At 37.5% G+C, this 13,873-nt stretch overlaps 1 protein-coding gene across 1 annotated transcript in view; it reads right to left on the bottom strand.

The window, feature by feature from the left end:
- Positions 1–630: 630 nt before the first annotated feature.
- LOC121429797 overlaps positions 631–13,873 on the bottom strand; it is a 28,096-nt gene continuing 14,853 nt past the window's right edge. The window contains exons 15-25 of the mRNA XM_041627030.1: positions 13,700–13,813; positions 12,085–12,239; positions 7,385–7,484; positions 6,224–6,394; positions 5,264–5,383; positions 4,380–4,470; positions 3,383–3,510; positions 2,528–2,755; positions 2,038–2,123; positions 1,659–1,899; positions 631–1,075 (exon numbers count right to left, since the gene is read on the bottom strand). Coding sequence (XP_041482964.1) covers positions 935–1,075; positions 1,659–1,899; positions 2,038–2,123; positions 2,528–2,755; positions 3,383–3,510; positions 4,380–4,470; positions 5,264–5,383; positions 6,224–6,394; positions 7,385–7,484; positions 12,085–12,239; positions 13,700–13,813 — 1,575 coding nt within the window. The 3' untranslated portion in view covers positions 631–934. The remainder of the gene's footprint in view (positions 1,076–1,658; positions 1,900–2,037; positions 2,124–2,527; positions 2,756–3,382; positions 3,511–4,379; positions 4,471–5,263; positions 5,384–6,223; positions 6,395–7,384; positions 7,485–12,084; positions 12,240–13,699; positions 13,814–13,873) is intronic.

Below are 13,873 nucleotides of genomic sequence, written 5' to 3'. Positions count from 1 at the left end.
TTTAATAGTGAGGCTTCTAGGCAGTATGATATTCTTCAATTTCATCATCTTATTGAACTGAAGGTTGTACCATGCGATTTCCCTCAGCACTGCAGGTTGTTTTTCTATGGCTCTAAAATGCTTTTAGTCCGCAATGGTAGGGTGCTCCTATGTTCCTCTTGCCTCTAAGATTCAACATATTACTTTAGGAGGTTCATAGAGAGTAGGGTGTTCCTCAGTTTCATTATCTCTGATATCATCACCCTGAAGTACCGGCTGTATCCTCTGATTAACCTTGTCTGAGGCTCCTTCATTTCCCCTCAGCACTAGAGATTGTTCTTCTATTGCTCGTGGAGTCTCCTAGAAAGTGGGATATTCCTATGCTTCATCACCTCTCAGATCATCCCTTTGGGATTGGTTGTATCCTTCAATTCTCCTCGGCTCTGGAATTTTTCTTCTAATGCTCTAGGAGTATCTTGCGCAGTAGGGTGTTCCTCAGCCCCGGGGTTGTACATGTACGGCTTTAAGAGTCTCTTAACAAATAGGGTGTTCCTCTGTTTCATTATCTCTGATATCATTAATCTGAACTACAGGCTGAATCCTCTAATTGTCCTGTTCTAAGTCACCTTTCTCTTCCCTCGGTTTCGGGCGTTGTCCTATGGCTCTAGGAGGCTCCTTGGCAGTATGATATACCTCAATCTCATTATCTCTGATATCATGCCCTTGAACTTGAGGTTGCATCCTTTGATTCTCAATTTAGAGTTCTTCCATGGAGTCTCTTGAAAGGAAGGGTGTTCCAATGTCCCATCACCTCTCAGATTATCCCCTTGGGATTGGTTGTACCCTTTGATTATCCTCAACTCTGGAGGTTGTTCTTCTAATGCTCCAGGAGTTTCTTGGACAGTAGGGTGTTCCTCAGCTCTGAAGGTTGTTCTTGTACAGCTCTAGGAGTCCCCTAGACAGTTGGGTGTTCCTCTGTTTCATCATCTCTGATGTCATCGCCTTGAAGTACAGGCTGAATCCTCTGATTATCCTGCTCTAAATCAATCTCATCTTCTCTCTGGTCTGGGGGTTGTTCTTCAACAGCTCCAGGGCCCTTAAAAAGGATAAGTTTGAAATTGATCTCTCAATTGTTACTTAATATATCATGAAAATATACAATTTTGTGTTAATAATAATCATCATCCCAATACAGAAGAAACATACAGGTATTCCTGAAACACTTATGGTTGTTCCTATTCTAACAACTATGTCATATGTGCAGATGGTGGACTTTATGAAATAATTTGATGTAGGGAGAACCAGATAAAGGGTTGTGCGACTTGTCCGCCTGGCTAGAGCAGACTAGAGCTAAATTGCTTGTTGCTCCCGTGCATTTTCAACGCTGTATGACGATTCAAAACTTTAAAGACAGGGATGCAAGAGAGTTTAATTCACTGGGCTGTAAAGAATCCAAAACATATTAAGACCTCATTTGTGCAGTTCCATATAAAGCCTGGAAACTACTGAAATGGTATCAGGGCTGCCTGAAATCACTCAATTTGCCTGAAGACTGGCAACTCTGTTTAAATAGTTTGTGCTGTTTTGATTTCAAATCAAATGTTAAAATGTTTTAAAATTGGAGTTGTAGACCAATCTTAAGGGATGCCAAGGGCTATATTCTAAAGAAAAGTACTCACCTTCAGTCTTACGCCAAAGAACTGATGAGCAAGCCTCAGGTCCTGCTCAGCGTGGATCTTCCGGTTCTCCTCCGAGAACTCTCCATCTACCTTCTGGACTGCATCATCAACCAGCTTAAGAACGAGACGACGGAGGTACAGGGTCACATGACCACAGGGATCCTGTTTCAGGGCCCAATCCTGCCGTCTGATAGTCTGTTCCATCGTGGGCCGTGGACCAAGGATTGGGTTGGTACTATGCCTGTAGAGAGAGAGAGAGAAATTATATAACATATCTATCTGCCTCCAAAGGACTTGAATGTTATTGCCTTGGTTTTAGCCCGGCAAGTCTTTTACAATGAACAATCTTTTTAAGAAATGAATCATCCAATGCACTCACCAGTATTTGAATGCTTTGTTGACAGCCATTCTCTTGTCCCTTGTGTTTCTGTCAGTCACTTTTAAGAGCTGAACTGAAGTCTGGTTCTGAAAAGAAAAAGATGATATTTTGAAGAAAAAAAAATCATTAGTTTGATCATGAAAGAATAAGATGGTATGATGGTACAAAGAGATATGCCTTTCTACCGGGCTACCTTTAGTAAGAAATTCAATAGAAAATGAATAGAGTCTGCATTGGAAAATCCATATACATGGCATTACTTTAAAAAGGACCATGACGAAAAATGGGATGTTTGTGATTTTACTCTTTAGAATTATATTTGTGTCGGTATATCTGCTAAAGTATATTAGTAACTTAAAAGTTATGCCCATTTAGATGACAATCTCTGCCAGAATGACCCCTGAAGTTTTGACCAGCCATGGACGATTGAACCCATGACCTGGGGATACAGCATCTCATCAAACCACTGAACCACATCTCATAACCTCACCTCGGCATACAGCATCACATACGTGCTGCCACGGGTCTGGGCCAGGGCCATGTGCGCATTGGTCCAGAGTTTGGTGGGGGACTTCGGGGTCCACTGGATGGGTGCGTTGGTGTCCGATTTCCGGGTAGACAGGACCAGGGTGCCTGTGTTGACCGAGAAGACCATGAACGCCCCCATCAAGTTCAGGTAGATGTAGCTTGAGCCGATAGCATCAACGGTATTGCTCATCTGGAAAAAAGGAGAGATCATTAGAAAGGGTAAGCTATAAAGCATAGTGTCTCATCAAGGAGGTACTTTCCTGAATGTTGGCAACACAGCACATATGAAAATTAAAAAATAAGAAAAGGATATACTGAAACTTTTAATTTCATTTCAAATATAATATATTGTGCTGTTTTAATAGAAGCTGTTTTACTTCAATTTATCATTTTGCTATGTTAACTGGAGATCCAATGGAAATACATACATGCAATCAGCCGATCACTGGTTAAAAAGACAAATAAGTATTCTTTGAAATGAATTGACACATGTCTTGTGATAGGACTTGTGTCATCAATCATCATCATCATCATCATCATCATCGTCATCATCATCATCATTGTCATCATCATCACCATCACAATCATCATCGTCATCATCATCATTATCCTCCTCCTCATCATCATCTCAATCATCATCATCATCAGCATCATTGTCGTCATCATGATCATCATCATGATCATCATCGTCGTCGTCATCATCATCATCATCACCATCATCATCATAAAATATCATAGCAAACTAAGACAACATTCAAACTGCCTCCATGAATACAAGCATGCTTCTGTGTTTCATCACTGTCTCTTTCCTACACACCTGAAATGAGCAAACATCATCCCTGTAGCATTGTTCATACTCTGCAGGGGTCAAAACGATATCAATCCGCCTGTCCAAGGCCTCAAGCTGACCATCGATCTTCACAACTATAAATGTGATGTGACCATCTATTCAGAACAAAAGCAAAAAGAAAAATAAGAGATATTTCATTGTCATTGATAAAAAAATTCAGAGCTGTGTCTTCCCTGCAGAAGTCCAGTAGGCATCCATTGCTTATCCTTACATTTCTGATATAGATAAATTGATCAGCCTGCAGAATATATTAATGTCCATATATAGCGCAGTTACTGTACTCAACTGCGCTTTGATACTTGGTATCATATTATTACCCCGGCTGTAGCTGAGCCGCCATATTAATAGGCGCTAAAGCGTTCAAGGAATAAATCCTACTGGGTACCCATTCACCTCACATGGGTTAAGTGCAGCATAATGTGGATAAATTTCTTGCCAAAGGAAATTACGCCATGGCTGGGATTCAAACCCACGACCCTCTCTTTCAAAGTCCAGAGACTAATCCAATGGGCCACAACCCTCCACCATATATGCATGTGGAAGATGCATTACATAAATAATAATCACAATACTTGCACTTGCTTACCGGTATAAAGCACTGAACACTTCAGAAGTCTTTAAGCTCTCCACAGTAATGCAGCGTAATTACCCTGGATTTAGCAGCAGCAGCTCTTTCACGAATTAGGTTTCAATGAACAAATTCCTCCAAGGTACCCATTTACCTCACCTGGGTTGAGTGCAGCACAGTATGGATCAATTTCTTGCTGCAGGAAAATATGTCATGGCTGCAATTTGAACCCAAGAGCCGTATATTGATCTACTGGGCCACAATGCTTCACAAATGGGTCTATCATTACTTTGGAATTACTGCAAGCAAGTAGTAACTAACAACGGCGAAAGACAGCCAAAGGATAGCAAAACATAAAGGTTTCCGTAAGAAAGACCATCATTTATCCATACTTACGTTTTGGAGGAAATGGTGGAAAGAGGAGCATGAAGACCAGTTCTTTGCCTGTAGCTGTGGGGTGACAAGCCAGCAGTCGACTCGCAGAATGCTGAAGATGAAGAAAAGTAAAGGTTTGTTTGGACATGGGGCAGTTTCAGACGTTATATGGTTAGATGAACTATTTAGTTTAAAAGTCTAATTCATTTGATTAAGTGCAAAATAGATGAAGTGGAAAATACACCTCCTAGGCATTAGACTAAATGATTAAGAATTAGACTAAATGTGTAGTAGATCAAGTGCAACATAGACCATGTGGACAGTAGATGAAATGGATGGTATTTTCATAGTTAAACCAAGGTTTAAAACATTGGGTTTATTGCTGGGTTTAATGATAGTTCTTCCCCATTCATCGCAAAGAAAATGTACCAATGAATTAACTTAATATTTAATTCATTTTGGTATTTTCAAATTCTTCGCATTTTACAACACAATCAAAGTTTTTGACAACTTTTTGCCACAGGACTAGAATCATTTTTGCTTAGTGAAAAGGTTGACAACTGTCACTCCATAAAAGTGCGGTCTATGTTAACCCAGGTTTTAACTTAACCATGGCTATCAGAATACTACCCAGGGAGTTGGCCCATGTGGTATAAGATCTACTGAGAAATAGAACAAATACTTGTAGACCACATGAGAACAATGCACAAGTCAAAACCACTTTACATCGGCACTTCCAAATGCAACACAGGTAAACTTGCATAAGTTGTTGATTCATGAGTCTAATATTCAATTAAGTCAAAGGAATTCTCAAGACCAGATTATGCAAAACATGAATTATATACGTCTTTAAACAAAAAATCACCTGTATATATTTTGATTGTACCTCAAAGTGTTATATTTACCTGTACAGGTTTATGAAGCTGGCTGTAATGTTTTAATAGCATCCCAGTAGTCTTCTGTCTCACAATGATGTGGAATGGTGACCCCTTTGCATCCACAGTATCTGGTCGGTATACAGTAGTCTACATAAAGAGATAGGGTAACATTATTTTCACAATATGAAAAAAGCAGCAAGGGATACTGAGCATTCCAAAGATTATCACTCACATCATTTCACATTCACTTTGATTTACAAAAGCATTTCTTCATTCACCACAAACTATTAAAAAAAGAATTTGTCTAAATATCACATCACATATATCACATATGACAATTGGGACAGTTGCTTATACAACGTCACCAATACAAAACTACATTTATAAAAATCTACAACACTCTTATTCTTTAAAGGGGTTTTGTCAAACCCTCACCAATATTTTTTTGCCACTATCAAAACCAGCCTATTGTTAAAGTGAACATCCCCTTTGGTGATAAAAGTACCAACTTACTCCCAGGGACCCCCATCTTAGAAAGAGTTATGATTGATCTGGGGAGCGTTTCATCAATATTTTCATCCGACAAGTTGTCAGATCTGACATCTTTCCATGATTTTGATTGGCTGAGAGGCACTGTTCCTATGGTAACTGTCGGATAAAATCGGATTTGTCGGACTAACCCTTTCATGAAACACCCCCTGATCGCCCTCAATTATATGGAAATTCATTAATGCCATAATTTTTCCGACAGGAAATTTGCACAATGTCCTTTGTAAACAAAGAGGAGCTCACTGAATTTTCAAGAAAACAATGAATGTACATCATGTCCAGAAAATAGTATGAACAGACATGCAGTTTAGATGACGTTATTGGCTTTCTGTTGTTGTGGTTGATCGGATTGATCGCAACTCTTTGCAAGACAGGGCCATGGTTAGAATCATTGTTACAGATGTAAACAATTGTTAAGTGATCGGATGACCAACTCACCTCCCTGTTCAGTTTCTTATTGAAATCTTTAAACCAAACTTGGTTGATCTTCATATCATCCCAATCCAGCTCAGCTTCCTTCCTGTCCTCCTCCAGCTCTCTCTTCATTCTATCCTTGTTCTTTCCCTTCATCTTCTTTTTCTCTAGGACATAGTCATCACTGAAGTATATCTTCAGATGGAGGAACGGAAAGAAGTTATTTCAATATTAATTCATAATTTTAATCCTTTGTCTGACTATTTCAACTAACATCAATTAATTTGAGGTTGTAATCATTTACTACATATATTACATAATACAAAGATTCATAAATTAACAATTTAGTATCAGTGATATATACAGTGTGTATCAAAATACAGGCAATTGATATCTACTAGAAGCCAGACTAATATGAAAGAATCATTGAATATTAGAATTCACACTGACTTCAATATAAATAAGAAATTCCCTATATTAGCATTAATACCTTATGTGTACCACTGACACCAAGATTAGATAAATCTATCAATATGAGAGAAGAGGTACAGATTCTGTTTTTATTTTACACTTTTGTTTAAATGGTTGCAGTGAATTTACACTGATCAGTAAGTATTTAGAATAGCAACCCTTCTAGCCTTACATTCATAATTAGCATAAGTTATTCAAACTTATTCAAACAAGGGTTATTCAAACAGATCACACCTTTTAACAAAGAAATCATTAACAAAGAAATCATTCAGCTGAGGAATTAGTTGAAAATTCATCTTAGCCCTACATATACTTGCCAAAAGTTTGAAAAAAATGAAAGAGTGATTTAAGAGTTACAAGTAGGGTGTCAATAAATCTGTAGAGATGCTCTTTTATATTTTTGTAAATTTAAAATGTAATATTCAATGATCTTTCAACAAAAGCCTTCATGTATCAGGGTTACCTTTTTTTGTAATATTGCACTGTATGTAATGTGACAGAGACAAAAGAAAAGAAAGACAAAGGAAACTGGTTCAGTATCTAGTACAAGTAAACTCACCGTAGATTTTCATCTACAAAGATTTGAATTAACTATAAAAATAATAATGAAAAGGCTTTGAAGAGCAGAATCACAAGATTATTTTGAAAGACAATTGAGGGACAAGTGATTCATTTTGAAGTTCAAGTGTTTATCATTGCAATGAATATATTTACTTCAGGTGTTTCATTGTTGATTGTCACATAGAGCTCATCCGCCATCTCTAACCAGTACTTTTCGAGTGGCTCAAACCAACCGTAGTGACTGATTTTCCTCCTGCAAATGATGAAAAGAAGAAAATGAGTAGTTTATGATTATAATCCAGCGTCATGCCCCTCAATCTTCATATCATCCACCTTCCTTTCAAGTTTGCACTTTAATCCTACAGTGACTTGGAGGAGGGGCATAATGATATCATTAATTCTGCAGCATTATTCTACTGCCCCCCCCCCCCATGGAAAAACGCAGAATCTGACATTTTTTTCAATTTTCACTTTTTTTCATAAAAACAGTCAGTAAACATCCCTTTTTCATGTGACACATCCATTTTTCTGAATTTCTTTTGGGAAACCCACTTTTCAGTAACTGCAAAACGCAGTATCTACACTGAACTTACGGTTTCCCCACCGAAAAACGCAGTATCTACATGATGAGGCTTTTCCCCATGGAAAAACGCAGTATCTACAAAGCTAGTCTTTTACTAGACTTTAATTTGTATGTTTGGATTTTATTTTGCTTTTATTTCTCAGTAAAGCATGTTGTCTTTAAAAAAACCTCTTTATAAGTAAATTATAAAACTCGAATTGTCTAAGAGAGTCAGAAATTTGAAGTAAATGCTGATAAGATTAAAAATGAAAATTTGAAGCAAGTATGGGTTAAGGCTCACCCATCAGACCTGACTAGCATAATTTTGCATGCATTGCTTGCAGTGCAAATGAATGCAGCACTGCGCTGCAACTCACAACTATAAATTTAGTCAGTGTCAGTGTAGGAGCTAGCAGCTGTCTGCTGCAGATATGTTTTGGAGGGGCAAATTGATGGTCTCTCTGGCCTTAAATAAAACACCCGGAGATTCATTAAATCGGTAAGTTAAGATATTTTCTCCTTAGATTTGTTGTAAAGATGAAAAAGTTATCAAGATGAAGTAAAATACCAACAGCCTAGGCCCTAACGTTAGGCCTAACGTTAATTTAGACAAGATGAGCATCATGTCGAGAATGGGTTGCTTGACTCGATGTGCGAGTGACAGAATGGCACCTGTAACATAGGCCTAGGCTAGATCTAGGTCTTCTAGGTAGAGATTTGCTTTGGCCTTTGCCTTTGGCTTTGCTAAGCCGCCATTGTCAGTGGCGGTGGTGCTTTCTGGGAGATAATCTAACTTAGATCTAAAGAGAGTCTAGATCTAGAGTCGAGATCTAGATCTAGGCCTAGAATCTAACGTTAGACATGTTAGCCTAGGCCTACATCTAGATTTAACTTCTAAGGCTATGAGTTAGACTTCACAATTGAGACCTAGATCTAGATAGAAGTCTAACGTTAGACGACTAGGCCTAGATTAAATCAATGGAGAAGCATCCTCTCATTCCAAGAGCGTGTGGTGCAAAATGCAGCTTCTCATGCCATTCTTTTTCCATGCCATACGTGCACCGGCAGAATTGGCTTGCTAGTTGTATCTCCATCATGGACGTGCGACGGAGGACGATCAACTCAACGGACCCACGTCCATCACACTCCCGACGGTATACACTTCCGCACAATGGCGGCAGACTAGCTGTATGTCAAAGGTTTCTTCTCAGCACCATTGGATTCACGAGTGATCGAGTGATTACAGAGCTGGTAAAGAAAATTGTCCATTTGCCACTCCAATCAGCTTGGCGTGATCTTCGTGGAATCAACCACAACGCTCACAGTATTGACCGGAATACCATCAAGGAACATGTTGAAACGTATCATCCCCAGGTTAATCATTACAGGAGGGAACATGCTCCGAATGTCAGGTACATCCCACGGGATGTTACTTTGCGTGACATGTATTCTGACTTTAACAGGAAATTTCCAGGCTACTGTGGGATTGAGGTGTATCGGCAGACACTTCGCGAAATGAACATTTCCAATGCGATGCCAGAAGAAGAGAAGTGCTCGCAATGCGAGGATTCCGCTGGTATCCAGGAGCCTACGCACGACGAAGAAAATATGTACAACCTGCACAAAGAAAAATCTCAAGAAGCAACAGAAAAATATGATGAGGATATGACGGCCCAACATCCTGACGATTTAGTTTGCTTCTCGATGGATATGCAGAAGGTACTAATTTTGCCGAGAATACCGTCATTCAAAGACGCATTCTTCCTTAGTAGGCTAGTGGTTTTTAACGAAACCTTTGCCAAGATGGGTTCCAATCATGGGCCAAGCTATTGCATGATGTGGAATGAGAGCATTGAAGGAAGGTGTGCAGAGAATGTTGCAAGCGCTGTACATGCCCTCCTCCGCGCAAATCGTGATGCACACCGAAATGTCCTGTGGTGTGATAACTGTGGCCCGCAGAACAAGAACTATACATTGTTCACAATGCTGGTTACAATTGTGAATGACCCATCTGTAAATTGTGAGATGATTACACTGCGCTACCTCACCAAGTGTCATACGCATAATGCTGCCGATTCTGTTCACGGTAATAATGAACAGAAACTAAGAAAACGGCACAATATCTTTGATTACGATGAGCTTATCGACACTATCAAAAGTGCAAGAAAGAATCTGAAGGTAATCACTCTTTTAATTGACGAGTTTCGTGATTGGTCCTCTGGGAAGCGCTCATTCCGGACCACCCCTGTACATTTGACAGCGATTGTCGAAGCAGAATTCTGCAAAGGTTTGCGCAAATTGCGTTATAGGAAGCGCTTCTCAGAGGATCAGGTTGAGTTTGACTTTTTAAAAGTCAAGCACAAACTGATCATCCCAGCAAAACGGCAAACTGAACGAGGGATCCCTGCTTCAAAGAAAGCCAAGATTGTGGCAACACTTTGTCCCAAGATGCCAGAAAACAGGCGTCAATATTGGACAAATCTAGCAGAGAGCAATGTTAGGGATCTGTGCACGTTCCTTGAGTAAGATTTTATTTAAATTTTGCAATAACCTTTGCAAACTTATACATGTACTTCCTCGGGTGCATCTCAAAACCTCTTCAGGGTCCCTTTTTTAGAAGAATACTGTTACTTAATTTACTAAGTACTAGATAATCTGTAATAACTACATTCAATTAGTATTTTGTTTGATATACTTCAATTTTGGATGTATTACGATAATAATAATAATAATCACTGCAACTTTTTAAGAACTGGAGAAATGTGATGATATTTAGGATATACTGCTCACAGCTAGAAAGACAAGATGAAATCATAGGCTTCTCAAATATATGAAGTCAGAATATACAATTTTTTCATCAGAACTGAAATATTTATATATTAGAATAGATTATCTTGGTTCATTGATTCAGCCTATATAAATTGATTTTTGCTATCAAGGAAATTCAACTTGAAGTTGTGTGAAATAACACATTACCAGATGTTATTCCTTGAATGTACATGTGTATGTCTTACTATCTTCTATTTCTGTAAATGTTGCTGTCAAAATATCTCATGTCAATATTGTCTCTTTCCAGTTACAGAGGATGAATTGAATATTCCATCACACATGAAATATGAGGATGAAATATATCAAAATGCAGTTTCTTATATGAAAATATGAGTGAAATACGGTCAGAGACAAAGAGCTGTCTGAAATATATTTATTAAAATTTCATTTTGTGCATGGATGTTGCTTCATAATAAATTTAAGAGAATCTATTGGAAATTCATAGAAGTATGAAATAGAATACTGATATTGGTAGATGGAATTCCGTATTTGAATTGTTGACATTTCATTAAAAGGCCAGGAGTCATGTAACATGAACTTCCGGTCAGAGACAAAGAGCTGTCTGAAATATATTTATTAAAATTTCATTTTGTGCATGGATGTTGCTTCATAATAAATTTAAGAGAATCTATTGGAAATTCATAGAAGTATGAAATAGAATACTGATATTGGTAGATGGAATTCCGTATTTGAATTGTTGACATTTCATTAAAAGGCCAGGAGTCATGTAACATGAACTTCCTAACTTCCTTTTTTTCCTAATTATGTATTTACATGTATTAAAGTTTTATCATTTTAAATGTAAAAAGAGTACAGTGATACAATTTTTCACTTGTGTCATTAATTTTGAAATAGATATAAAGACAATCAATTGGATATATTCATATTACAATATACTGAAATTTAACATGGAATTTCTTACTTTTAAAATATCAGTGAGACTTATCGAATACAGTTGTGTCATATAAAAAAATTTCTAGATTGATCAAACTTTTTGTTCTTTCACCTTGAATTAAGTACCATGCTAATCAGGCACCAGTGTGTTTAAAAAATGATATACTGTATGCGATCAATTGAATATTTATATAATTTGAGTAATATATGCTACTTGAAATGTGAAATCATCATTCAGAGAATTCTTTGTAAAATGGGAAATCATCTTATGCACCCTTGTTTGTAGAGGGCACCCTCCATGTTTCTAGGCTATTATTGAATTAAATCAAAGTACAAACACAAAACAGTTGAACACGGCTGCAATACATTGTGTTAATTACAACTTTAAGAGAATATACGTTTCGTGTCATTTTGACCATTTTCATGAAGTTTGGGACTTTAACACAGAGGGCGCCCTTGATTGTAGATACTGCGTAGAAGCACTTAATAAAACACTGATAATTTGTGAGGTCACTGCTCTACCAAATGTCCATGAAGCATGGCTCAGTATCGTATCATATCTTCTTACCTGGTGTACTTCCAGATGAAGATATAACCTTTGACATCCACGGATATCATGTTGCCATAGTTACCAACGTAACCAAGGTAAATAACGGCATGCTTGTGAGCCCGGAAGAGTTCCACTGGAATGTCTTGTCCGATTGTGTCCCCTGCTCCTTGAACCTTGGTCAAAAAGAAAAAAAATAATTAAGGCACAATCTTTGAAATTAATCAAATAGATGAAGAAACTAACTTGAAAATTTATCATCAAAATATATTTAAAAAAAAACAGCTACTGTTGCAATCATAGTGGGGAACTTTTAGGTCAAACTGGAATTTCTCAACTTTTACAGACTGAAAAGACGCTCATATATCAAGACATTCACAAAATAATTTTGAAGCATACCATCATACCATTAAGGTTTCTTCAGATATACATAATCAATGAGGCAAATTTTATCATCAAAATATATTTTAAAAAAAACAGCTACTGTTGCAATCATAGTGGGGAACTTTTAGGTGAAACTGGAATTTCTCAACTTTTACAGACTGAAAAGACGCTCATATATCAAGACATTCACAAAATAATTTTGAAGCATACCATCATACCATTAAGGTTTCTTCAGATATACATAATCAATGAGGCACAGAGGGACTAGCTGGCTCACGTCCTCACTGTGTCCACTAGATGCTCACAACCATGACGAAAGCAATACGATTAATGAATTCCACTTTTCTAAGTACCACGAAAAAATAGTTCCACTACTTGACCTTATCAGCTTAGAGATAGAGATATACATCTCATTCTGCGAAAAAGTAAACTTTTCTACTCTCGATGAAGTTAATCCATGCATGTGTGATTCAGTGAATGAGATCAGCTTGGATTTTGATACCATTAATTACAGGATAATCATCAAAAAGGTTATCAAATAATGAATTACCAACTTGGAGACTGATGTAAAACCTGGGGCCTGTCTTACAAAGAGCTGTGATTGATCCGATCAATCACAACTATGGAAAGCCAGCAAAGTCAACGTATGAAATGCATGTTTGTTCAAAAAAATATCTAGATATGAATGTATATCCATAAATTCATTGATTTCTTGACAATTTGGTGTGTTCTGTGTTCTCCTTTGTTTAAAAAGGACATTTTAGCAAATTTCCTGTAGAAAAAATTATGACACTGATGGATTTCCATAGAGTCACGATTGATTGGATCAATCATAACTCTTTGTAAGACGGGGCCCAGCTCATTATGTGCATATGGGATAATTTCATTTTAGAAAATATGCCTGCCTCATATCTTAATCCCTCTTGGCTTGAGGTCTTTCATTGGCCTTACTTACACTAACTTCCCTTTGTGTCTGCCTACTCTTTTTCTTTCACCCCCTTCATTAACCTGATTGGTCATCTCTACTCACTAATGCCCCTTTTGTCTCCTTGTTTCTAGTGTTGCTGTTGAATGTCTGTGGTCTATATTATGGTTGTTCCACTTTATATGTTTGTCATTTTGCCTCCAACGAAGATTATGATAGGATTGAAAGCTTAGGCCCCTTTTGACTCTCTAATTTACTCCATTGGCTCTCTTTTTTTAGATAAGCAGTTTTCAGCAGCTTCTTTTTGCCATTTTAGAAAATACTCACATTGGGAAGCATGACATTCTCTGAATTCTGGAAGCTTTCTGAATCTTCTGTTATCTGTTGTTCTACATTGCACTTATAGATGTCTCCACTCTCAAAACTGACCATGAGACTATTCTGTAGAATAAAAGAGACAATGTATTGGTCATAAGATGGAAACATTACATTACTTTTGAG

The sequence above is a fragment of the Lytechinus variegatus genome, chromosome 16, assembly GCF_018143015.1.
Source record: "Lytechinus variegatus isolate NC3 chromosome 16, Lvar_3.0, whole genome shotgun sequence".
Taxonomy (NCBI): Eukaryota; Metazoa; Echinodermata; class Echinoidea; order Temnopleuroida; family Toxopneustidae; genus Lytechinus; species Lytechinus variegatus.
Note: the sequence above shows the minus strand (reverse complement) of the source record. Positions and strands in the feature narration are given on the sequence as shown.